Consider the following 27,224-nt stretch of genomic DNA (forward strand, 5'->3'; position numbering starts at 1 on the left):
CAAACCCCAACGTGGGCTTAACCAGCAGATGCCCTTCAGGAGACTTTGGACAGGAAATTGGGAAAGGATTCAACCAGCAAACTCCAATAAATAAGGGCCTTGGACTGGAACTGGGGAAGGGATTCCAACATGGACTTGTGGACTAAACCAAGGGCTAAGAACTGGTGTTCTGCTCTGTTAGAGCCTCCTGTCAGAAAGCCAGTTAGATCAGTAGCTTGAATATAAGAACAGAGCTAAAACCAAGACTTACCAGGAGCCCTCAGAAAGGACAAGAAAAACAGTGGACTCAAAGACTCAAAGGGCTTGTGGGGCATCATACCTATGTTTCTTTTTGCCCCCCAAATGCCATCAAAAGTTCACTCTGGATCCCATGGGGAGCCTGAGTGGCTCAGTCAGTTAAGCATCTGACTCTTGATTTCCGCTCATGTCGTGATCTCATGGTTCGTGGGTGTGAGCCCCACATCGGACTATGTGCTAACAGTGCATAGCCTGCTTTGGATTCTCTCCCTCTCTCTCTGTCTGCCCCTCCCCAGTTCATGTTCTGTCTCTTTCTCTCTCTCAAAATAAATAAATACACATGAAACAATTACAAAACTAAAACTAAACACTAAAAAATAAGAAGTTCACTTTGATCCCAATGCTACCACCAAATCGGTTAGGAAACAAAGTTCAACCGAGTAAATTTTAAGATCTAATTTGTTAAATGATTCATGAATTGGGCAGCATCCCATCTATAGCAAGTAGAGAGGAGCTTTCTCATGTTGTTATGTGTGAGTTTTCTAAAAAGATTTATAGTTAAGGTAGGGCCTAGATAACACAGTAGGGAAAACATATTTAGGAGGAAAGAAATGGCCTCAGATTTAAACGTTTTGAATTTGTCAAACAGTCAAGACATTCATAGAAATGTTCAGAATATATAAGTCTTTGTCAGCCTGGTGATGTTGACACTAATACATGTAAGTCACATATCGAGGGTGTTTACAGAGTAGATAAGAATGCTGACACTAGATTTGAAGTTATCACATTTAAGGTGTGACCACTCATTTATCTGTCCTTTATGTATGAATTCTAGTTATCATTTTTCTCTTACTACTTAATTCTTCATTCCTTATCACTTTACCATGTTCTATATTTCCTCATGGTACTTATCTCCGTATAGTATGTCTATTCTTATTTTATCTAACTCCACATTGGCTCCATAAGAGTAGATATTTCATTGAGAATGTTCCTGTAGTATCCACAATATGTTGGATAGTACAATACAGACTATACTGTGGTAGGGTCCCCTCCCTAAGGAAAGAAAAAAAAAAAAAAAAAAAACCTCAAGGCAACCTTGCTACTTGACAACCTCCCTCAAGACCTTGTAACATGAGATCACTTAATCAGACTACAAGTTTGTGTGTTTCCATATATGGGAGACAAAGAAGCAAAAAAGATATAAAAAAAAAACTACACCACGTGGCATTCTGGGCTCAGTTCTTTGGGTACGAACCCAGCTGAGTGGTGCTGGCAGGAATAAAGTTGCTTCCCGGAAAGAAAAGCCTCAGTGTTATGACACTCTGTGCGAGAATCCTGCTCCATTACTTGGGGGCTCTCATCCAGGATTTGGAGATGGTGCGTTTCCACCTCCTTTGCCACTAGGGATGCGAACCTCAGGGCGCCTGGAGAGGTGGTTCACCAGGCACCAGTGGACTGCTCGATCCGCAGGAGACTAGCCCTTACAGCGCACGGAGGCCAGAACTCTGTGTGTGCCAATGGAACCCTTGAAGCCCAGGAACCAGTTCAGAGAATACCCGTCACACTGGTAGGAACCCGGGTTCATTTTGTCAGACCTGCCCCTAAGAGGCGGAAGGGGAGCCTGATCACCTCCCAGACTTGCCCTAGTAGTTCCACAAGGGAGGAGGAATGAAGCTGCAAATCTAAGGCTTTGGGTGTTGGGCCTCAGGTTGGAGTCACCATGTGACTGTGTATGGGGACTTGTGTCTCCTTCATTTCCTGTGTCAATGACTATGATAATTAGAGCCAACAGTCTCTGGTTAGTCTACCTCAGAACGGAGACTTTAAGAAATATTCCCAAGCAGCTGCTGAAACTCCTTTTGTTTTGGGGAAGTTCCCTGTCTTCTCCGGACTGACATGGACTGCCTAATTCTACTGGTGGGAAACAAAACAAAAGAAACCTGGAGTCTGCTCCTCTGTCTGAGTTGACAAGATTTAAAAGTGGGAATTCTCTTTCTCTGCCTTGTGCTGGCACCTTGTCTCTTCTGCCTTCCCTTCCCTCCCTCCTGCTTCTGCACCACCTGGGGGGAGGCCTACATAACTGGCTCCTCAATGCCTCAGGCACCATCAACTCCTCTTCCCACCCTAGATGTTGAGAAGTGAAGACCACCGAAGACAGATTTCCCCACTAACATTCCAGGTAAAAATTAACCATGGGGAACAAATTGTCTTAAGTGGACTCAAGTAAAGCATATTCAGTGTTTAAGTTAATTTAAGTTTGTTGATTTGAGATAGACAATGTTTAACAACATTAAAAAAAATTATTCTACCTAGATTTGCTGTAGGTCAAATAAGCTCATGTTATCTCTGTTCCAATTTGTTAACAAAAGGATGATTTAAAGTGATGGTTAATTTTGTCTGTCTCAAAGTTTTCATGGGTAATTGTTAAGATAGCTTTCAAAGTCTTTGGTAACCTAAAACTTTAAAGCTTTGCTTGCATGATAAATTGAGATTGAGTTTATTGGATACCTAATGAGATAAGAGGTGGAAGCACTAATTACCAGATGTAGGTTTGTGCTTCTGACTTGTTGCAGAAAAAAAAAACTAAGGATATTCGGAACTATTGAAAAGCATGCTTTCTACTTAATGGATTCATAAGTTTGCCATCTAAAAAAAAGTTCTGATGTAACATAGAGTTCACAATTGGTCAGTACTTAGTTCACTGGTACCAAGGTTTCTAGAAGTTAAAATTCTGCTACATGTAGTTAAAACTGGTAAAAATAAGACAAGCAACTCTATGTAGACAAGTAAGAGATGTAAAAGAAAGATATAAAAAATGAAAATATATTTTTTTGAAGGTAAAAGAAAGTAATTTTGTCCTACATGAGACTGGCTATTTGGATAAAAATGGCTTGGGACAAAATCTAAATGCAAAGAAAAGTTGTAGAAGGCTCGTGAAGGAAAATCTTTAAAAAGAAATTTTATGTGTGGTCAGGATGGACTAAGGTTAAAATAAATGGATTTTAAAAGTACACAGGGTTAAGATTAAAATTCTTCCTTTGATCCAAAGAATGGGGAAATAATGGCAATACTCTTGGTGCCAGCCTCCAAATCCTCCACATTTGTGTTGTTTCTGTTTAGCAGAGGAATGGATGCCTGCCATATGAGGGATGGATAATATATAAAGGGCTTTTACTAAGATACATGGGAGCCATTTTACTAAACTTAGCCCACTGTATGCCAAAAATGGATATCCACATGGCTGAAGCATATTTACGTGGGCATTGTTGGAAAAGGCAGGGGAATAGACCTTGACTTTGGCTCTTTAAGCCCCTCCCTCAACGGCAATAATCGATATGTAAGTTATTGTTGGGCCATAATAGAATTAATGCACCCTATGACAACCAAGAAAAGCTTGCTTGGTCACAGTCCATATGCCCAAGGTCCTACAGGCAGGAAATAGGGTGGGGGGTGGGGTGGGGCGGAAACCCTTTACATTACAAGGTTTAAGACAGATAAAAGGAGATCTAGGTAAACTTTCTGATTGAGTAAGTATATAAAGGCTTTTCAGAATATTACATATGTTTTTGAGTTGACCTGGGAAGATATAATGCTTTTGTTAAATCAGACTCTTAATGAGACAGATGGTTTGGGAAAAAAAAAAAAAAAAAAAGGAAATCTAAGACTTAGCCCTTAAATTATGCTAAATTAGCCACTATTTTACAAACATAAAATGGGAAGACCAATGGCCTTCCTACAGAGGTTGAGGGAGACTCTCATTAAATATATGGGAATCCCCCCGACACCCCTAAGGCTGAGATGATTTTAAAGGACAAACTTGTCACTCAATCAGCCCTAGATATTCCGAGAAAATGCAAAAATTAGCTGTTGGCCTTGAAGGGACCCTGAAGGAGCTCTTATGAGCTGCCAATTGGGCATATTACAAACAAAACAGAAAAGGAAACTTTAAAAAAAAAAGAAAAGAAAAGAAATATGAAGCCTTAGTTGTGGCCTTACATACTATGTCAGACTGAACTTCCCGAGGTCCTGGCACCAAGTGCCGTTTATACGGCCTTTCAGAACACTAAAATGGGAACATCCTCAGAGGGGACAACCAAAATGAAAACCCCATAAGCCATGCCCCTTGTATGGAAACAATCACTGGAGATCTGAGTGCCCTCAGGGACCTCTATCTATGAGGGCTCAGATAACCAATGTCCCTGGAATGAACTAACCAGTTCCTGGAGCTCTTCACGGTGGCTCCCCTAAACCAACTGTCTATCAGAAACCCAGAACATTGGGTAACTCTGAATATAGAAGGAAAACTGATTGATTTCCTTCCTGACACCAAAGCTGCCTCTTCTGTCCTCCTTTCCACTCCAGGCCAGCTATCCAAAGGCAGCATGATAATTAGAGGCATCTTTGAAAAACTTCTAACTAAATTTTTCTCTCACCCCTGGGATGTATATGGGGAAACCTAATTTTTTCTCATTCTTTACTGATAATGCCAGAGAGCCTCACTCCCTTGCTAGAAAGGGACATTATAACTAAATCATAGACTATGTGCTACTAACTCCAGGACAGATAAACAATTATGTGAATTTTTGAAAATTACTGGATATTGTAGGCTGTAGATCCCAGGGTTCAAAAAAATGGTTTCCTGCTATATCAGTTATTAAAGGGGACTCAATCCTACTAGTCTCCCCCACAAAAATAAACTGGGGTCTGACTTCCAGACACTGTCTCCAGCCCTTGGAGTGGTTACAAACAGAGCAGGGCAATTACTATTACCAAGCTCACAGAGCTGAAAGATTATTAAAACACAGCATCAGGACTTTCATTTCGGGAGGGACAAAACTTATCAAATGGCCCAAAGAATGTTTACGAAAAGAAAAATTGTCAAGGACAGTTCTGCAAGTACTATCAGGCTGTAAAGTATGTCTTAAAAACAAACTCTCAACCACAAACTTGCTTTCCCAGAAAATCAAGGAACTGGAGACTATCCAGTAAAGACTAACAATTAGGTTTCACTCATCTGCCAAAGTAAAAAAAAAAAAAAAAAAAAAAAAAAAATTTCCAACATCTGTTTGTGCGGGTTAATGTTTTTACTAACTGGGTAAAGGCCTTCCCCTACAAGACAGAAAAGGCACATAAAGTAATAAAAATTCTGCTTTATAAAATAATACCCAGGTTTAGCTTATCTAAAAATTTACAAATTAATAATGGTAAATGGCTGCCTTGACTCTTTCTCTAGTAGAACTCCTGGCTTTTAAAGAAGTTTTACACATCAAAATAAAGCAGACTGTCTGCTTATACTCAGCAAAACTCTTAATAACACCTGATAAGCATTAGATGCCTTAAATTTTTTTAAATTAAGTTAGGGCCAAACTCTTAGAAATAGAGCCACCATTGATTACTTACTGCCACCACTTCTCCATCACCTGGGTTAAGAGATTGATTCCCTGTCATATGTTGTTTACAAAGTCAGGGTCTCTCCTAGATTATTTGACAGGTGTGGGAACTGGGGACATTATCTTAAGATGCCATTTTGTAGGTCAGTATAATCTTTACTGTGTGTTTTTCTCGTTATGTCTACTAATGTTTATGCCACCTCATGCCTGTCAGCCTTCCTGTAAAACCATGCTGTGGGCCACTCAACCGACCCTTGAGTAGACTCTAACTGCTGAACCCCTACACCATCCCTTATCAGCTTGAAGAAGCCAGAGCAGTCATCATCCCTATTTTCTAACAGCAGTTACAGGCCCTATTCCAGGGAAGAAATAAATAGGGAAAGGGTTAACATTAGGCAGGGAGAGATAAGGGACGTTCAGAAGGCAGACTGCAGCTACAAATGGGAGGCGAAGAACCAGATGGGGTTTTCCCCTTATAAAATCCCTTATAGGCACCCTCTCCCCATTATCCAGTGCATACGGAGGGATCTAAATGAGGTAGACAATCTAACCCAATCTAAGGCAACAGTTGCGAGCCCTTGGCTGTACCCTAACCACCTTACTCCACTGGGTCAGGGAGCGATTACCTGTGAATCTGACCACAGACGCTCACCCCTTTAAACCGGGAGATGCAATATAGATAAAGAAATAAACTGTCCACCCCCTAAAAGCTCCCTGGAGGGTCCCGTTCACTGTCATTTTGTCCACCCTTACTGCAGTAAGGTAGGCAAAGTGGGTCTCTGCATTCACTACAGCAGAGTGAAGCCAGCATCTCGAAACTGGGAGTGCATTCCTGATCCATCAATGCCATGCAAGCTGACCATACAGAAGAAGCAATCTGCAACTCCAGAGGCTCTGGGAGACTGCAGCCCTGCTTTAGTCACTCTGGAAGCTGACTAATCTACACATGGCAGAAGCTTGAGGAATTGACAGTCCAGTGGAACAAAAGACTGTCCTTATTTTCTATATGTTTCCTTACTGTGATGCACTGTCACACCTAGTTTCTTTATTATGATTCTTGCTCTGTTCTTTGCCATAGGATCAGCAGAGGCTGACCCGGCCTGGCTAAAAATGTGATGAGAGATTTCCGTGAACACTCACCTTCCTTTTGTGGATAGGATACTTTGTTGGTTGGACCAACATGGGAAAACAATGGCCATAAGAGACTAGAAAAGTAGATCCCCACAAACCTTAGAGTAAAACAAAATACCCCAGTCCTACTGTCGGGGTTTGGCTTCTTAAAAGCTCAATTATTGGGGAAAAAAACTGTCTTGCTTAGTGGGGAAAAAGTTCATCATTGTCTCTGTTCAATACTTAACATGCCTAAGCCAAAGCTTTTATAAATCAACTGCCCGAAAAACCCAATAGTGGGAGATCCCAGATCACCTTGAGCCAGATTCCCCAACCTTTGTCTAACTTCTCTCATCTCTGAGAGACCTGGGACAATGTCAACACAGCTATCAAATGGCAGGCCCCAGGGGGACTATACTAGATATGTGGGAGGACAGTGTATATAAACCTCTAAACCAAGATGATGCCCTTTGACCCTAAATAGAGGGGTCTGAGCACCAAAGGGGGGACTGTGGTAGGGTCCCCTCCCTAAGGAAAGGAAAAAAAATCCTCAAGGCAACCTTGTTACCTGACAACATCCCTCACGACCTTGTAACATGAGATCACTTAATCAGACTACAAGTTTGTGTGTTACCATATATGGGAGACAAAAAAGTAAAAAATACACAAAAAACTATGCCACCTAGCATTCTGGGCTCAGTTCTTTGGGTATGGAACCCAACTGAGTGGTGCCGGCAGGAATAAAGTTGCTTCCTGGAAAGAAAACCCTGGGTGTCATGACTCTCTGTATGAGATTCCTGCTAAAATACTATAGGAAAACAACAACAACCATAACAAAACAAAACAAAACAAAAACCCACAACACTAAAATATCAATGGCTTAACATAATGAAGAATTATTTTTTCCTGTCATGGTCTAAAGAAAGGTGGGAAGGTCACCTCAATCATGGCAGGACTAGGCATCTGAACACACAGACTAGAAAGGCTCCTTGGCCATGGAAGAAAGGACTGGAGAGTCAAGGAAAAGTTTTACGTCACCCACAGCCCAGTAACCAAAACTTAGTCACATCTTCCCAATCTAACTTCAAGGGAGACTAAAAAATACTCTCTGTGCTTGGAAAGAGGTAAAAGTATTGTGAACACATAGCATTTTCTCTGCCCTGGCCCTTGACTATAAATAGTACCAAAGGTACCCAGTACTTCCCAGCAGATACTATTTTTTTAAAAATCAGAATTTGTTATTTAGCAACAGAGGAGGGTGGACAATGACTAACTATGAACTTTTAAAACTTTACATTTCTTATTCTTTCTTTTCATGGGCAGATATCCACAAAAATTTGCAAATAATGACAGGAAATATAGTAGTACCAATACCATCAAATCATAACCCAGTGCTGTCATAAATTTACTTTTGAGGTATAGCAAACACAAGAATCAACTTAATACTATCTATTGTATTGGAACTTTAGGGTATTTATAAATCCTAAGACTTTTGGTAAAAGCAAAATAATAATAAAAAAATAATAATGTTTACTTACTCTTAACACAGAGCCCACTTTGGATCCTCTGTCCCCCTCCCCAGCTCTCACTCTCTTTCTTTCTCTCAAAGATAAGCATTTAAAATAATAATAATAATATTTAAATATATACTCCTCCCCCATGATGCTCAGGAACATCTCAGAACCACTAACACATTACCATCCTTTCAAACTAGGTCAGAACTATTGTTAACTCTGTGCATAATGGTGGGTCAGCGGATTCTCCTATTCTGGTGGAGAACAGACAGAAACGCAGTTATATCCCAGACACAATCACGCAGAAAAAATACTGAAGTCTCTAGTTTCTTACAACATAATTTGGCAAAGTATTTACACACTCCAACCTCATTAACACTCTAGCCTTCTCTCTCCCATTTTAGGGTCTTTGCACGACGTGCTCTTTCCTGGTTGGAAAGTTCTCTTCTCAAAATTAACACTTGCTCCTTTCTCAGGGGAAACATTTCTAAGCAGCTTGATTCTGTCAGTTTCCCTCTATTTATGGAATATATCTCTGCTTCATAGCACTTACCATCAACGAAAATTTCAATTTATTGGTATGATTGTTTGATCAGTATCTTTCTTTCCCACTCTCTTCGAAGCACCATGAAGATAGCTGAAAGTTTTTATAGTAGTTAGATTCTCCAGTGCAGTGTGTCCCAGATATTAAACAATAATATCCAATTGATACTTTTGAATTAATTAATTAATTTTGCTCTCTCAACATTGTCCTTTATGTTAGTATGTACAAGGGTAGTGAAAATCAAAATAAAACAAGTAACAAAATAATAACACCTTGTTCTAGAAGTCAAACAAAAACCTGGTAGCTAGCCAAGCAAGAACTTGTACACTTTGTCCTTTGTTACACTTTGACAGAGTGGAGAACATAGCTGGGATTACTCTGGGTAGTATGGACATTTTAACAACATTAACTTTTACAATCCATGAACACAAAATATCTTTCCATTTATTTGTGTCTTCTTAAATTTATTTCATTAATGTCTAATAGTTTTCAGTGTACAGTTCTTTTACTCTTCGGTTAAATTTATTCCTAGATATTTTATTATTTTTGGTGCAATTATAAACGGATTGTCTTCTTAATTTGTTTTTGATAGTTTGTTAGCATATAGAAACACAAAAGTGTTTTATATATTGACTTTGTATACTATAACTTTATAATCTTTTAAAATAAAAAGTATTTGCATGAGGCAGGGTAGGGGTGGAGTGAGGAGGATTTGAAAAGGAAAAAAAGATAAGAAATTGCACATGAGAAAAGGAACAGGTTTAATTATATCCTTGGACTCAGGGTCCGGAGACTTCTGATTTTAATTCTTGAAGAGAAGTTCAGCAGCTGCCCGAGGGCTCAGGAAGCCTGATAAACCCACGCTTGTTACATAGTCTCTGTTTTTCTAGCACTTTAAACAAAGAAAAATAACCCCTTAGGCTCATGCTAAATTGGGGAAACAACAATGTGTTTCAGAGTAGTGCTTAGGATATATTTCAAGCTCTTCCACTTATATATGATAGCTAAAGAGAGATAAAAGTACTTTTATTAGAACCATGCTGAGAATATAAAACTATACATGTCACTGGTGTTACAAAGTGCATTGGAGCGATGTATCTCCAGTGCTACACCTACCCCAAGCTTGTTTCTTTCACCCAGTCTTTTGTTGTCATTCCCTTCTTCTTCCCCGCCCTCCCTCTATACATACTTTCATTCTTGTGGTCTGTTAAATATAATTTAGATGGAATCATTTGCCAGTCTCATCTAGTAATTTAAAGGAGGGAAGTACTACCTAAGGCCACTCTTCAGTTTCTAGTTTACAGCCTGGGTGGCTCAGTCAATTAAGCATCGGACTCTTGATTTCAGTTCAGGTCAGAGTCCTGTGGGTGGTGTGGTTACTCTCCCTTTACTCCAAAGCCCAGTACTTTTACTATCTATCCCACAGATCTCGGCCTCAATTGTCCAATGGACATGTTGATGGTATTTAATGTATAAACAGCACATATGAGATACATAGTGTAAGACCTATGAGTTTTTATAATACTTTGTTTCTTCCACTGATTCATAAGGCACAGTAATGTGATCTAAAGCTGCTGGATCTATAGTAATGAAATACTAATTTATTTAATCAAATATCAATTTATTTTACTTTGATTACCGCTATTAAAACAAATACTTCTTAACATGCTCCTTTTTGTTTAAAATCTAGTTTCTGAAAAATGGACAAGGAGCTGGATGTCTTCAGGAGGGAGTTAGTGGATGTTCAGGGTGTCCCCCTCTTCTGGAGCATTGCTGAGGAGTGGTCCCAGGTGGAGTCATTTGAGGCCAGACCAGATGACCTTCTGATCGCAACCTACCCCAAATCCGGTAAGATCTTTTTATTTGTTTGTACTCACTGATTGGTTATCGATCTGTATGTGTAAGCCCACTGATCTCATCACTAGTGAAGGGAACACAGCAGCAGTTGCTGGGACAGTTTTGTCTGAAATCAGAGAATACTCACTTTCGATTCTAAAAGATCTGCCACTGAGTAGGGGCTAATCTGAGGGAAAATTAATGCCATTGTCTTAGTTTCCTTTTTAAATCCAAACAAAAATGATGAAAACTGCATATCTAGAATGATTTAGATACATTAGATTATTTACATATTTATATTCCTTCTATGCATTTTAATGTTTATATTATTCATTGTAGTATTTTAAACATATTTGGTAAAATATTTTATTATTTTAAACACTTTATTATTATTTTAAACACATTTAGAAATGTTTTGCTATAATGTTAAACAGCTGCTGACCTCAGCGTTAAAAGCTGCTGACCTTCTCTGATCTCAGAAAAAAGAACTTAAGATGACTCAATAAGAATCACTAATTTTTATTTCTCCAGATGTTTTTATGACAGTCTTCCAATTCATCCAGTGATAGATATACAGAGAAATATCAGAGAATGAGTTTTTATTGCCTTTTATCCACTTAATTTACTTGAGCCCATAATCAATCAAGTGTTCCAATTGCTAAATTCTCTAATGTCAACTTTCCTTTATATTTCTGCTCCATTTTTTTTTTTTTATATAACTTTATCTATTTATTTTTTTGTGAGGGAGGAGCAGAGAGAGAATCCCAAGCAGGCTCTTTGCTGATGTCAGCACAGAGTCTGACACAGGGCTTGAACCCACAAACTGTGAGATCATGACCTAAGCCCAAATCAAGAGTTGGTTGCTTAACCAACTCAGGGTGACTGAGCCACCCTGGCACCCCTTTCTGCTTCATTTCTGAAAGGAATTGAGAAAGAGAAGGTTTTAATAATTACATTGACTACTAATTCTCTTTTTATTTTATAAATGTTGAAATTACTTCATAGGCCTATGTAAAAAAGCCTGGGAGGAAACACCTGAGTTTTTGGAGATTCTAATGCCAAAATTATAAACACTGCATGAGAACAAGGAGCTCTTATCAGAAAACAAACAAATGTACAATACAGACCTTTGTAGGAATAGAAAACAAGCCTATTTTGGCAAAAGCTAGCTTTTTCTTTCTTCTTACTACTTACATTGCTCTCTAAGCAATTTAGCAGACCCAAATTGTTTGGAACGAAAACTACTTTGCATTTCCTGGTTGAGGCGCAAGTTTAGAAAAGGTAGGGCAATTACTAAAAATGTACATGATCTTTTGTTTTTGCTATTTAAAAAAATATATTCACAAGCAGAAAACCATTCGGGTGATCTTTGGAAAGCACCATTATACAGTGCTTCATTTGTGAAAGTGCTTTTTGAAGCTGGATTTCTTTTGACGTAGTGAAAGCTAGGTGGCTAGCTGGCTACATGTAAAGTAATTGAATACTCTGTGGTCACGTTTTGTCTTTGATTTTTTTTCCCTTTACAAGCTGTTGAAAATGTGTCTTAATGTTATTAATATATCAGTTCCCTGTAAATTTTGAGAAGCCGAGCTAACTTATTCCTTACACGAGGCAAATCATGTGCTTTAAAAAAAATATATGGAAAATAAACATTTCCAATTTTAAGCATAGCAAAAATGGTACTTTCCATCAGATCTCAATGGCCACAGTTTGAATCATCCATTGACAGGAAATAAAATGTGTTATATTTTGGAATTCAGGTCTCTTCTTCCCCATGAATCTTTGCTTAAGCCTAACCCAGATCAGGCAACAAAATTTTCAAGGATAGTATTAATTTGACTCACATTTTTCTTAACACTGTAATTGTCTATGTTAGAAGGATGAGAGAGATAGTCTCATACCCATGATTCAGGGACAAGAAGCAGAAAGAATTGTCTATAAGAAAGAACTAAAAAGGAGGCCGAAAGTACTCGCAATTATGGAACCAACCCAAAGGTGCATCCTTGTGCTGTGGTAGGGTCCCCCCCTAAGGAAAGAAAAAACAAAACAAAAAAACCTGAAGGCAACCTGGCTATAGGAGTACATGACAAGAATCCCTCCCGACCTTGTAACAGGAGACCACTTAATCAGACTGCATGTTAGTGTGTTACCATATATGGCAGACAAAGAAGTAAAAAATATACAAAAAACTACACCACGTGGCGTTTGGGGGCTGTTCTTCGTGTAAGGACCCAACTGAGCCATTCAGGCACTAATAAAGTTGCTTCCTGGAAAGAAAAGCCTCAGCGTCAAGACTCTCTGTGCGAGAACCCTGCTACATTTCTTGGGGGCTCTCATCTGGGATTCGGAGAGGGTGCATTTCCACCTCCCTTGCTGCCCAGGATGCTAATCTTGGAGCGCCAGGAGAGGTGAGCTCGCCTGGCATCAGCGAGCACCTCGATCCACAGGAGATTAACCTAGCCGCGCTCCAGGGCGAGGACCCCGTGTGAGCACAACTGAACCCGTGAGGTCCAGGAACCAGTTGGGGGAACTCCACCCATCAGACTGGTAAGAACCTGGGGTTCATTTTGGCAGACCTGCCCCTAAGAGGCAGAAAGGGAGCCTGATCACCTCCCAGACTTGCCCTAGTAGTTCCGCAAGGGAGGAGGAATGAAGCTCCAACTCTAAGGCTTTGGGTGCTGGGGCGGCAGGTTGGAGTCACCATGTGACTATGTATGGGGACTTGTGTCTCCTTCGTTTCCTGGGTCAATGACTATGATAATTAGAGCCAACAGTCTCTGGTTATTCTACTTAGAACGGGGACTTTAAGAAATATTCCCAGGCAGCTGCCAAAACTCCTTTGTTTTGGGGAAATTCCCTGTCTTCTCGTACTGACATTGACTGCCTAATTCCACTGGTGGAAAACAAAAGAAACCTGGAGGCTGCTCCCTTGTCTGAGCTGACAAGATTTAAATCTAGGAATTTTCTTTTTCTGCCTTCTGCTAGCCCCTCACCTCTTCTGCCTTCCCACCACATCCCCCTCCTGTTTCTGTACCATCTGGGGGGCAGCCTGCATTACTGGTTACTACTTAGTTTTCACTGGTGAATAAGGCTTCTAAGAGTTAAAATTCTACTAAATGTAGTTAAGGCTGATGAAAATAAGGAAGACAACTCTGTATGTAAAAGAATAGATGTATAAAAATATATAAAGAATAAAAATACATTTTTTGTTGAAGGTAAAAAAAAAGTAATTTTGTTAAATGAGACTGGTGGTTTGGAAAGAAAAGGGCTTAGGTCAAAATCTAAAAGCAAAGGACAGTTGTAAAAGGTTTGTGAAGAAAAAATCTTAAAAAAAATTTTTTTTTTGGTCGGGAGGTCTAAGGTTAAACCTTTAAATGATGATAAATTAGCCACTATCTTACAGACACAAAATAAAACCCTGGTGGCCTTCCTGGAAGGGTTAAGGGAGGCTCTAACACCGCGGAGACTGAGACGTTTCTAAAAGACAAATTTGTCACTAGATTGGCCCCAGATATTCGGAGAAAACTGCAGAAACTGACTGTTGATCAGGAAGGCACCCTGGAGGAGCTCTTATGAGCTGCCAATTGGGCATATTACAACCAAGATCAAGAGGAGAATAAAAAAACAGAAAAGGAGGCTTAAAACAAAACAGAACAGAAAACACCAATCCCAGGCCTTAGTTGTGGCCTTACATACTATGTAAGACTGAACTTCCCGAGGTCCTGGCACCAAGTGCTATTTATATGGCTGTTCAGAGCACTGAAAATGAGAATGTTCTCAGAGGGGACAATCAAAACTAAAAGCCCATAAGCCATGCCCCTTATGTGGGACAATCACTGGAGATCTGAATGCTCTTGGGGACCTCTATCTATGAGGGCTCACATAACCAATGTCCCTGGAAGGGACTGATGGGGCCTGGGGCTCTTCATGGTGGCTCCCCTAAACCAACTGTCTATCAGAAACCCAGAATGTTGGGTAACTCTGAATATAGAAGGAAAAGTAGTCGATTTCCTTCTTTTTTTTTTTTTTTTTAATTTTTTTTTTTCAACATTTTTTATTCATTTTTGGGACAGAGAGAGACAGAGCATGAACGGGGGAGGGGCAGAGAGAGAGGGAGACACAGAATCCGAAACAGGCTCCAGGCTCCGAGCCATCAGCCCAGAGCCCGACGCGGGGCTCGAACTCACGGACCGCGAGATCGTGACCTGGCTGAAGTCGGATGCTTAACCGACTGCGCCACCCAGGTGCCCCTCGATTTCCTTCTTGACAACAAAGCTACCTCTTCTGTCCTCCTTTCCACTCCGGGCCCACTATCCAAATGCACCATGATGATTAGAGGCATCTCCAGAAAACATAACTAAAATTTTCTCTCAGCCTCTGGGATACATATGGGGAAAACTAATTTTTTTTTCATTCTTTCTTGATAACACCAGAGAACCTTACTCCCTTGCTTGGAACTCCCTTGCTGAAGTTTATAACTAAACTACAGACTATAGTGTACTAACTTCAGAACACATAAACAGTTATGTGAGTTTTGGGGAATTACTGGATATTGTAGGCTATAGACACCAGGGGACAGGAAAATAGGTTGCATGCTATATCAATTATTAAAGGAGACTCAACCCTACCGACTCTCCCAAGAAAATAAAATGGGGTCTGAATCATAGACACTGTCTCCAGCCCTTGGAATGGTTACAAACAGAGCAGGGCAGCTCACAGAGCTAAACACAGCACCAGGCCTTTCAGTGAGGGAGGGACTTATCAAAAGTCCCAAAGGATATTTGCTGGAAAAAATTTGTAAAGGACAGTTTACCAAGTAGTATCAGCCTGTGAAGTATGTCTTACAAACAATCCTCTCAACCACAAACTTGCTCTCCCAGGCAATCAAGGAACTGGAGGCTATCCACAAAACACTGACAATTAGGTTTCACTCATTGCCAAGGTCAAAGGAATTCCTACATCTGTTGGTAAGGGTTGATATTTTTACTAACTGGGTAAAGGCCTTCCCCTGCAGGAGAAAAAAGGCACAAAAAGTAATAAAAATTCTGCTTTGTAAATAATACCCAGGTTTGGCTTACCTAAACATTTGTAAATTAATAATGGTAAATGGTGGCCTTGACTCTTTCTCTAGTAGAACTTCTGGATCTTGGAAAAGTTTTACACCTCAAAGTAAAGCAAACTGTCTGCTTATACGTGGCAAAACTCTAAATAACACCTCACAAGCATTAGATGCTTTAAAAAAATATTTTGAGTAAATTAGGACCAAACTCTTGGAAATAGATCCACCATTGATCACTTACTGCTCCTGCTTTTCCATCACCTGGGTTATAAGATATTCCCTGACATAAATTGTTTACAAAGTCAGGGTCTCTCCTACATTGTTTGACAGGTTTTGGAACTGGGGACATTATCTTAAGATGTCATTTTGTAGGTCAGTATAATCTTTACTGTGTGTTTTTCTCGTTATGTCTACTAATGTTTATGCCACCTCATGCCTGCCATCCTTCCTGTAGAACTATACTGTGGGCCAATCGACTGACCCTTGGGTAGACTCTAACTGCTGAACCCCTAAACCATCCCTTATCAGCTTGAAGAAGCCAGAGCAGTCATCATCCTTATTTTCTAACACCAGTTACAGGCCCTATTCCAGGGAAGAAATAAATAGGGAAAGGGTTAACATTAGGCAGGGAGAGATAAGGGACGTTCAGGAGGCAGACTGCAGCTACAAATGGGAGGCTGAAGAACCAGATGGGGTTTTCCCCTTATAAAATCCCTTATGGGCACCCTCTCCCCATTATCCAGTGCATACGGAGGGATCTAAATGAGGTAGACAATCTAACCCAATCTAAGGCAACAGTTGCGAGCCCTTGGCTGTACCCTAACCACCTTACTCCACTGGGTCAGGGAGCGATTACCTGTGAATCTGACCACAGACGCTCACCCCTTTAAACCGGGAGATGCAATATAGATAAAGAAATAAACTGTCCACCCCCTAAAAGCTCCCTGGAGGGTCCCGTTCACTGTCATTTTGTCCACCCCTACTGCAGTAAAGGTGGCCAAAGTGGGTCTCTGCATTCACTACAGCAGAGTGAAGCCAGCATCTCGAAACTGGGAGTGCATTCCTGATCCATCAATGGCATGCAAGCTGACCATACAGAAGAAGCAATCTGCAACTCCAGAGGCTCTGGGAGACTGCAGCCCTGCTTAGGCACTCTGGAAGCTGACTAATCTACACATGGCAGAAGCTTGAGGAATTGACAGTCCAGTGGAACAAAAGACTGTCCTTATTTTCTATATCTGTTTCCTTACTCTGATGCACTGTCATGCTTTCTCACTATTATTGTGATTCTTGCTCTACTCTGTGCTGTAGGATCAGCTGAGTCTGGTCTGGCCGGCTGGAAATGTGGTGAGAGTTTCTGTTAGCACTCACCTTCCTTTTGTGCTTAAGATACTTTTTTGGTACCAACATGGGAAAACAATGGCCATAAGAGACTAGAAAAGTAGATCCCCACAAACCTTAGAGTAAAACAAAATACCCCAGTCCTACTGTCGGGGTTTGGCTCCTCAAAAGCTCAATTATTGGGAAAAAAAAAAACTGTCTTGCTTAGTGGGGAAAAAGTTCATCGTCATCTCTGTTCAATACTTCACATGCCTAGGCCAAAGCTTTTATAACTCAACTGCCTGAAAAACCCAGTAGTGGGGGGCCCCAGATCACCTTGAGCCAGATCCCCACCCCTTGTCTAACTTCTCTTATCTCTGAGAGACCTGGGACAATGTCATGCAGCCATCAAATGGTGGGCCCCAGGTGGACTATACTAGATATGTTGAAGGACAGCCTATATATAGTACTTCCCTCAATCTGGGCATGGTCATATGTGCTGGAAACTATTCATCCATCTTTCTTCCTGCTCCCACTTGCCAGAGGGAAACATTTGGGGGTCAAAGTGTATGGGGACAGGGCGACTCAAATGAAGTGGTGTGCCTTACAAATAGGCGATTAAAAATATAATAAATGCCTCCCAAGCAATAATCCACTATTATGGCCGTGCCACTAGGGAGAGGATGTGTCCTGGGGCTACTGCCCTCCCATTTACATGCCAAACCGCATAATCAGACTACAAGCAGTTATAAAAATTATAACCAGTAAAACTCCCAGAGCTCTTAACTTACTAGCCAAGCAGCAAACCAAAATGTGCAATGTTATCTATCAAATATTGCTCGGACTTAAATTACCTGCTTGCTTCTGAGGGAGGCGTTTGTAAAAAGTTTGACCTGCTGCCTACAGACAGATAAGGAGGAAAAAGTCATAGAGGAGATCACAAATCAAATGAGAAGGATGGCTCATGTCCCCATCCAGACCCAGAACAGTTAAAATTCCAGGGAGTTATTTGGAGGATGGTTTTCAACTTCCAGGGATTCAAAACTCTCATAAAAATTATCGTCCTAATTCTGGGAAGTTGCTTACTCCTACCTTGCTTAACTCCTCTGGTTGTACAGTTTGTCTCCCGTCTCACTGAGGCCACGATTTTAAAAAAGACGGCCACTCATGTAATGATGTTACGGAAATATAAACCTCTAAACCAAGGTGATGCTCTTTGACCCAAAATAGAGGGATCTGAGCATCAAAGGGGGGAATGTGGTAGTGTTCCCTACCTAAGGAAAGAAAGAAAAAAAAAAACAAAAAACTGAAGACAACCTGACTATACACGTAGGTGACAACATCGCTCACAACCTTGTAGCATGAGATCACTTCATCAGACTGTATGTTAGTGTGTTACCATATATGGGAGACAAAGAAGCAAAAAATATACAAAACACTACACCACGTGGCATTTGGGGGCTCAGTTCTTTGGGTACAAACCCAACTGAGCCATGCGGGCACGAATAAAGTTGCTTCCTGGAAAGAAATGCCTCGGTGTCACGATTCTCTGTCTGAGAATCCTGCTACAGCGCAGGTCAAACTTCCAATGTCTATGCAGTGCATAGATCATTTAATGTAATTTTTAGTTTCTAACCATGATTATTCAATTTAAAGACTATCATTTATTGCACATTTGGTAAAGAGGAAAGGGATGAGAACAGTTAAGAAGATATTTTTCTCCAAACTTATATTTACTTTCTAAAAAAATGTATTTATTTTAAGAGAGAGCATGTGTGCATGAGCAGGGGAGGGACAAAGAGAGACAGAGAGAGAGAGAGAGAGAGAGAGAGAGAGAGAGAGAGAGAGAGAGAATCTCAAGCAGGCTCCAGGCTGTCAATGCAGAGCTTGATCCAGTGCTTGATCTCATGAACCATGAGATCATGACCTGAGCCAAAATTAAGAATCCAACGCTTAACTGACTGAGCTACGCAGGTGCTCCGTATTTGCTTTTTTAGCACAGCCTCAAGAAACTGATCATTGAATGCTTTAGATGATTAAATATCCTTACATACAGACTTGTGATAATTTTACCTTCCTATAAATGCATCATAAGTTGAAAATGTATTTTAAACCCCTAAACCACTAAACATCATAGCTTACCCTAGCCTACATTAAATGTGCTCAGAACACTTACAAAGCCCGCAACTGGACAAAATCATCCAACACAAGACCTACTTTGTAATAAAGTGCTGAATTTCTCATGTAATCTATTGAGTACTGTACCGGAAGTGAAAAATGGAATGGTTGCCTAGGTACAGACTGGTTGTAAGGGAATCTGTTTTTTACCCCCATTCAAACTGGGAGCTGAAGCTGCACTGTCCAGCATCTGGACAGTATCTGTAGATATCTGAGAGCATTGTATTGCTGACCACTAGACCAGGAGATCAAAATTTTAAATTCAATGTTGGGTTTCTACTGAATGCCTCTGAGTTTCACACCATCATAAACTAAAAAAAAAAAAAATCATAAGTCAAACCATGATAAGTAGGGGACCATCTGTAGTCTCATAAAGATCTGAGTGACTCGATCTACTCTGCTCAGTGAAGATGTATTGTCTTCTATTTATGAGTAGCACACTAGTCACCACAGACACAATTCACAAAGTTCTCTTTGTATCCTCTCTTCACACCTCCACCAAATGTTGAACATTTTTACCTCAAGTATTCTTCAGTCCCAAAGCCTAGTAATATCTTTTGATATTAATAAGAAACGTACAAATCGAAATTGGCCACTTCCCTCTCCATTCCACTCAGGAGGGTTTGCTACATAACTTACCTCCTGTCTTTTGCATTATCCATGTTTTACTTACTTTTCATGACTTACTTTATAATTATTTTAGTCATATTTACTCTCTCTCACACATCACACACACATATACACAATACATATGCATATGTTCAAGTAGATGGTGCTGTCTCCTATAAAAGGGAGAAGAGAGAAAGGGAATGGGAATGAAGAGCACCTTTCTGTTTCCTCTACCTCTGTTGACTCTCTTATACTGTTTTTGACAGAAATGTGTAAAGTTGTTTGATTTTTTCCCCCTTAGGGACAACCTGGATCAGTGAAATATTGGATTTGATCTATAATAATGGGGATGTGGAGAAATGCAAGCAGAACGCAATATACAAACGAGTGCCGTTCATGGAATTGATAATTCCTGGACTGGATAATGGTATTTTCCCTTAATGTTTCTTTTCCCCATAGCAATAAATCCCCCTATTGTTTTGTGGTGTCTGAAGGAGTCATGATAGAATGGATATAGACAGAACTTGGACAGTTGACTCATAAGTGTCTATAATAGAAGAGTAAGAATGCGGCTATACCAATATTATACTCCTCTTGCATCCAAAGATAATATCTGTATTAGAGGAGATTTTGATGAGAATACTTTTTTCTTAATAGCACAGGTGGAAGTCTTCAATGTTTAAATGTTGTACAATCATTATATACAGAAAATTCAGTGTTTGATTCAATATAAAATCATGTCTACTTCTTGTTAGCTGATGTTTACAGATTCAAGGAACAGAACAATGGATGGTAATGCATTATTAAAATTGTGTTAGTTATGAGCCTCAAGGTTCAATTTAATCTTATAATTTGAATATAAGAAAGCTGGAAAAGGAATTTGAAATCTTCTAGTTCCATTTCCCCATATTGTAAATAAGAAAAAGAGAAAGATAAATGAAGGAAAAATTTGGATATCTTGACATGGACCTGTTGCTGTTTCCACCTCATCAAGGTACTGTATCTGAGGATATTACAGACAGTTATTGACTGTAATACATGTGAAATAAAACACATAAGTAGCCAGAATTTATCAGTTTTGATCTCATTATAGATTTTATATGAAGTCATATAGCCATATGATCATTTCAAGCCATATAGTGAGTGGGGTTAATGTCTACAAAATCTTAGATTACATTGCCATTAACCTTTATGATTCCACATTTATAATATAGTTTAACTTTTGTGCTTGTAGGTGTGGAGGATTTGAAAAAAAAGCAGTCTCCTCGATTAGTGAAAACACACCTACCTGTTCAACTTCTCCCTTCTTCATTTTGGAAGAATAACTGCAAGGTAGCAAATTTTAAAGAAAACAAATCCTTATTTGTGTTGAAATTTCTTTTACTAATCATGCAGAAATTACGGTGGGCGATTGCAATCCCTGGATAAATAATTGCAAAAATAATAATGTGATCCCTATACCCCAAAGATTGAAAAAGACACCAGAGGACACCAGTGCCATAGATAAATAGATGTAGACTTAGCGCCCAAGCACTGAGACTCTCTCAGGTTTTCTGTTCTCTAAAATGCCTGTTTTTCTGTCTAAATCCCTTCACTCACTACCTACTTTTAAATATTTTATATTTAAGTATTTAAATAAATACTTAAAATAAATATCTAATATATAAATACTCAAACATTTAATATTTAAATATTTAAATAACCCAATAACTGCTTATTCATGAATTCAATATAATTATAATTTACAAATATGGATTTATAATTATATATATACACACATATATACTTATATATGTATATATATATATATATATATATATATACATACACACACACATATATGGATGTGGATTCAGTTAAACTTCCTTTTTTAAATTCAAGTATAACATTTTAAATTCAAGTATAACATTAAAAAAAATTTTTTTTAATGTTTTTATTTACTTTTGAGACAGAGTGAGACAGAGCATGAGCAGGGGAGGGGCAGGGAGAGTGGGAAACACAGAATCCTAAGCAGGCTCCAGGCTCTGAGCTGTCAGCACAGAGCCTGACACGGGGCTCAAACTCACGGACTGTGAGATCATGACCTGAGCTGAAGTCGGAAGCCTAACCAACTGACCCACCCAGGCACCCCTCAATTATAACATTTAGAAAAGTACATAAATCCTAGGCATACTGCTTGATGAATTTTTACAAAGTGAGCATATCCATGAAACCAGCATCCAAATCAAGAAATTGAACATTACTAACACCCCAAAAACTCTGTTTCTTGACATTCTGGGCAACAATCCCTGTATTCAACGATAACTACTATCCTAAATGTTTTCACCATAAATTAGTTTGCCTGTTTTGTCTGTAATAAGAAAGTATGTAATCTTGAATATTTAACTTATTTCATTTAACACCATATTTGTGAGTTCAATTCTTATCATGCTTGTTATCTTGTTTTTGTTTTGTTTTCTTTAATGTAGCCTGCTATATCATATGTCACAAAATGTGGTACCTTGAACAAAAGGAACGTGTTAGAGAAGCAAATCTCAGGCCCAATTCAGACCTACTGAATCAAAGACTATAGGGATGAGGTCTAGAAATATGAGTTTTAATAAGACTTCCAGGTGAATTAGAGTCATGCTAATGTTTGAGAACCACTGATATAAGGCATTTCATTACATCTATGTGAGTATTTCACAACCTACTTACCCACAGTATTATTGGTGGTTGTTAGTCGTCAGTAATTAAATAGTACTTCAATGCACATCCTTTTTTTTTAAAGTTTGTTTATTTATTTATTTATTGAGAGAAAGTGAGCAAGTGGGGGGTGGAGCAGAGAGACAGAGAGAATCCCAAGCAGGCTCCACGCTGTCAGCACAGAGCCCAACATGGGGCTTGAACTCACAACTGGGGAGATCATGACCTGAGCCAAAATCAAGACTCAGTCACTCCTTCAATGCAGATTATTATTATTTTTTAATGTTTATTTATTTTTGAGAGAGAATGAGACAGAGTGCAAGCAGGGGAAGGGCAGAGAGAGGGAGACACCAAACCCAAAGCAGGCCCCAGGCTCTAAGCTGTTAGCAGAGATCTCAACGCGGAGCTCAAACTCATTCACTGGGAGATTATGACCTGAGCTGACGTCCAATGCTTAACCTACCGAGCCCCCCAGGCACGCTTCAATTCACATTCTTACAAAAGTTTTCATTACACATGTGTGTACACATTTCTCCTTGGTGTTATATCTTGGGATGGAATTGCTGGATCTAGTGTATACATGTAACCAGCTTCAATAGATATTTTCAAACATATGGACCAATCCACACTTTGACCAGTAGTGCAAGAGTTAAAGTTACTCTACATCCTCATCAACCTAAAATATACCTAAAAATATTTAATTTTAGCCCTACTAGTAGATGTATGGTGGCATCTCATTGTGGTTTTATTCATATTTCCCTAATGACTAATTAGGTGAAACACCTTTACATAGCTTAAATATCTTCTTTCCTGAGGTATCTGTTCAAGTTCCTTGGCCTTTTTCTTCCAATAAGTGCTTCTTTTTTTTTGTTATTAAAGTAGAAATTCTCCATATATTCTGGATACAAGTCCTTGGATGAGATCATTGAATTTTTTTATATCCTAATTCACTCTATTTTTTTTCTTTCCTTAATAATGTCTTAAAGAAGTTCTTAATTTTGACGTTGGTCAATATATCAGTTTTTTTCTTTATTTTTTATTTTTTGGTGTGTGTATATTTGTTTAAGAGAATGCCTTCCCCAAAGTTATGAAGATATTTTCTCTTCTGTTTAATTGTATTGGCTTTATTGTTTCAGTTATCACATTTAGACCTAAATATCTAATACCTATAAGAAAGATGTTCTTTTTTAAATTTTCTCATATAATAGTAATTCTCTCTCTCTCTCCCTCTCTCTGTCTTCCTCATGCACACACACACAAACACACACTAGCATTATTTTATGAATGTTTGTTACTGGTATATGGGCATAAATCCTTTATCCTGAAACCTTATTAAATTCACTTAATAGATCTAATAGATTTTTTTGTAGATCCCATTCATTGTTCTATGTAGATGCTCATGCTGTTAGTAAATAAAAAATACAAAATATTCTTACTTCTTCTTTATGAATGCTTTTTGCTTATTATTATTATTATTATTATTAATTTTGCCTTATTGAACTGGATAGAACCTCTAATACAATACTGAATAGGAGTGGTGAGAGCAGATGCACTTGTCTTGCTCTTGATCTTAGAGAAAATTCATTTCGAAGTATGATGACGTCACCTGTAGGTTTTTTTGTATATGCCCTTTACCTGGCTGAGGAAGTTCTGTTCTATTTACTTTGCTGAGTTTTTATCAGGAATGCATGCTAGATTTTGTCTAATGATTTTTTTCTGTACCCATTAAGACAAATCATATGAGGGCACCTGGGTGGCTCAGTTGGTTAAGCATCCAGCTTCAGTCAGGTCATGATCTCCTGGTTCATGGGTTCGAGCCCTGTGTAGGTCTCTGTGCTGACAGCTCAGATCCTGGAGCCTGCCTTGGATTCTTTGTCTTCCTCTCTCTCTTCCACTCCCCTGCTCATACTGTGTCTATCTCTTTCAAAAATAAACATAAAAAAAAGACCAATCATACAGTTTTCCATTATTTTAGTCTAGGTTACTATGATTAATTACACCAATTGATTTTTTAAATGTTAAAACAACCTTGCATATCTTATATTTAATTATTGATTGTATTCATTTATGATATGTATTAATTTGGTGTTGTCATATTATTGAGTACAACTTACTAATTTTTAAAAAATAATTTGTATCTTTGGGAGATAATTGAACTCTACTTTCCTTTGCATTGTAATGTCTTTATCATTAGGGAATAACCCCTTCCTTTGGTACTATAGGGACTAATAAGATGAATTGAAAGGTATTTATTCTTTTCCAATTTACTGGAAGTGTTTGGTTGGAATTGGTACTATTTCATTCTTAATATTTTGTACAATTCACCAGTGAAGCGATCTAAGCCTGGAATTTTCTTCTTCTGGAAGGATTTTTAACTGCAAATTGAATGTATTTCATAGATTTAGTATTATTCAGATTATATACTTTTCTTTACATGATCTTTGGTAGTTTATGCATTGTAAGGAATTGGTCCATGTCATTTAAACTGTCAAATTTGGGGGGCACCTGTGTAGCTCAGTTGGTTAAGTGTCCAACTCTTGGTTTTGGCTCAGGTCTTGATCTCACAGTTCATGGATTCGAGCCCCGTGTTGGGCTCTGCATTGACAGTGCAGAGTCTCCTTGGGATTCTCTCTCTCCCTCTCTCTCTGCCCCTCTCCAACTAGCTCTCTATGTCTCTCAAAATAAATAAATAAACTTCAAAAAAATTTTTAAAAATAAGCTGTCAAATTTTTGTAATGAAGTTGCTCATGATATTCCTTTAACATTCTTTTAATATATGTAGAATCACATTTCTCATCTTTTCATATTTTTCTATCAGTTATAGAGAGAAGGATGTTGAAATCTGACTATAAATTTTTAATTTCTCCTTGCAGTTCTGATTCAGCTACCTGTAAGCAAAATTCTTCAATAAGCATATAACCAGTAAACATTTATGGAAGTGCTACTGTGTATGTACCAATATTGTAATTGTCATTATAAATGCAAACACAAATAAGACATTCTCTGCCATCTAAGAGCATGATATTTTATTTAATTCTTATGAATACTATTGAGCTTATACAAATAAGTCTGTACATGCACTTATGTGTGACTTTCTTTTTTATTCAAACTCTAATTAAAACAAAAAATGATAAGAAAGCAAGGATATAGTTTATCATCTTAATTCCAAAGGTAAAAATCCTTAGATGTTCCCAGAAACACATGGTCTTGCTATTAAGAGAATTGGGGCATATCTTCAGGATAGCCTTGTATCTACACTGTGGGAAGTGGAAACAGTCCGCACTAAAGAACTTAACATGATGATAGAATAAAATGATTGATTTGTTACCATATACTCCTGCTATTGAAATAGGAAGTTATTGGAAATGTTTATCTCAAGAAATTGGATCAGCAATAGTCTCAACTCTTAGAACTCTATACTCAATCTTTTGAAAAACCTCTTTTTACTCTCTCTCTCTCCTTGCCCCAGAATATGAGAACTACTATCAGTGACTTGGGATTATAAAACTTCCCATTTCTTTTTCCTATCAATTGGAAGAGAAGAAGGAAGCTGATTCTAATTAGAGAAAATGAGATTTCTTCCTGAATGCATTTTCCCTTAGAGTTATGTTTACTGCATGGGTGGCTGGGACCTCAGGATTATTAGATGTACTTCAGGGGAAAAGTAGGATTATGGATTTCAGTGGACTTCCCTGAAAATCCAATTAACACTGAGACATAATAATGTCATTTCTTTTGGAGAATATGTTCAAAATTTCTTTTTGAGTCCTAAGTCAAAATTTCTTATAGAGTCCTAAAGTCTCTATACATAAAATAAATTTTAATCTCACAGCAAATCACTATAAACAGCAATAATTGTTATATATCCATGGTCACGAACAAAATGAAGAATGTTTAATCATTATTGATTAAATGTATCCTTATAAAAAATTTATTTTCAATTAAAAATAGGGCATTTTTTCAGTTTTAAAAATTTTACTTTAGCTTTCTATAAGTTTTATAATTTCTGTTTCTTTTTACATGTTTTAGTAAGTGATATAGAATAATATTTTAAATTTGAGAACAATATTAGCTCATTTTTGCTAATATAACATTTACTATAATTCTTATTATATTTGATTTTCTGTGTTTTAAGAGATGTTCTTTTCAAAAGCTAAGGAGAAACAGGGTGTGAAGGCCCAAATCTTTGTGTTAAACAATACATAGTTGTGAATATTCCATGTCAGGATATATATATAAATGCTGAGATCAGGACATTGATAGGAGAAAATAAGCATTCTCGCAAGACAAGCAAGTTTACAAAATATTAAACAATATAAATGAAATGATGATTTGCCATATCTCTCCACAGATGGTCTACGTGGCACGAAACGCTAAAGATGTGGCTGTGTCTTACTATTATTTCTACCAGATGGCAAAACTGCATCCAGAGCCTGGCACCTGGGAAGAGTTCCTGGATAAATTCATGACTGGAAAGGGTGGGTTCAACTCTTACTTTACTCAAGGTGTTCTATAGTGAAAAGTCTTTTTTTTTTTTTAATAATTTTTTTAATGTTTATTTTTTATTCATTTTTTAATTTTTTTAAATCTTTATTATTTTTGAGAGAAAGATAGAGAGACAGAGTGTGAGTGGAGGAGGAACAGAGAGGAAGACACAGAATCCAAAGCAGACTCCAGGCTCCAAGCTGTCAGTACAGAGCCCGACACGGGGCTCGAACTCACAAACTGTGAGATCATGACCC

At 38.4% G+C, this 27,224-nt stretch overlaps 1 protein-coding gene across 4 annotated transcripts in view; it reads left to right on the forward strand.

The window, feature by feature from the left end:
• LOC122218176 (sulfotransferase 1 family member D1-like) overlaps positions 1-27,224 on the forward strand; it is a 45,296-nt gene that overhangs the window by 11,396 nt on the left and 6,676 nt on the right. Inside the window, exons 1-6 of one of the 4 annotated variants that reach the window (XM_042936243.1) lie at positions 1,502-1,804; positions 2,338-2,416; positions 10,486-10,643; positions 20,099-20,224; positions 21,032-21,129; positions 26,834-26,960. In XM_042936243.1, the coding sequence (XP_042792177.1) occupies positions 10,496-10,643; positions 20,099-20,224; positions 21,032-21,129; positions 26,834-26,960 (499 nt within the window). In that variant the 5' untranslated portion in view covers positions 1,502-1,804; positions 2,338-2,416; positions 10,486-10,495. Of the gene's footprint in view, positions 1-1,501; positions 1,805-2,337; positions 2,417-10,485; positions 10,644-20,098; positions 20,225-21,031; positions 21,130-26,833; positions 26,961-27,224 lie in introns of those variants that run through there. The other 3 variants (XM_042936245.1, XM_042936242.1, XM_042936244.1) reach the window with 3 other exon arrangements.

The sequence above is a fragment of the Panthera leo genome, chromosome B1, assembly GCF_018350215.1.
Source record: "Panthera leo isolate Ple1 chromosome B1, P.leo_Ple1_pat1.1, whole genome shotgun sequence".
NCBI lineage: Eukaryota > Metazoa > Chordata > Mammalia > Carnivora > Felidae > Panthera > Panthera leo.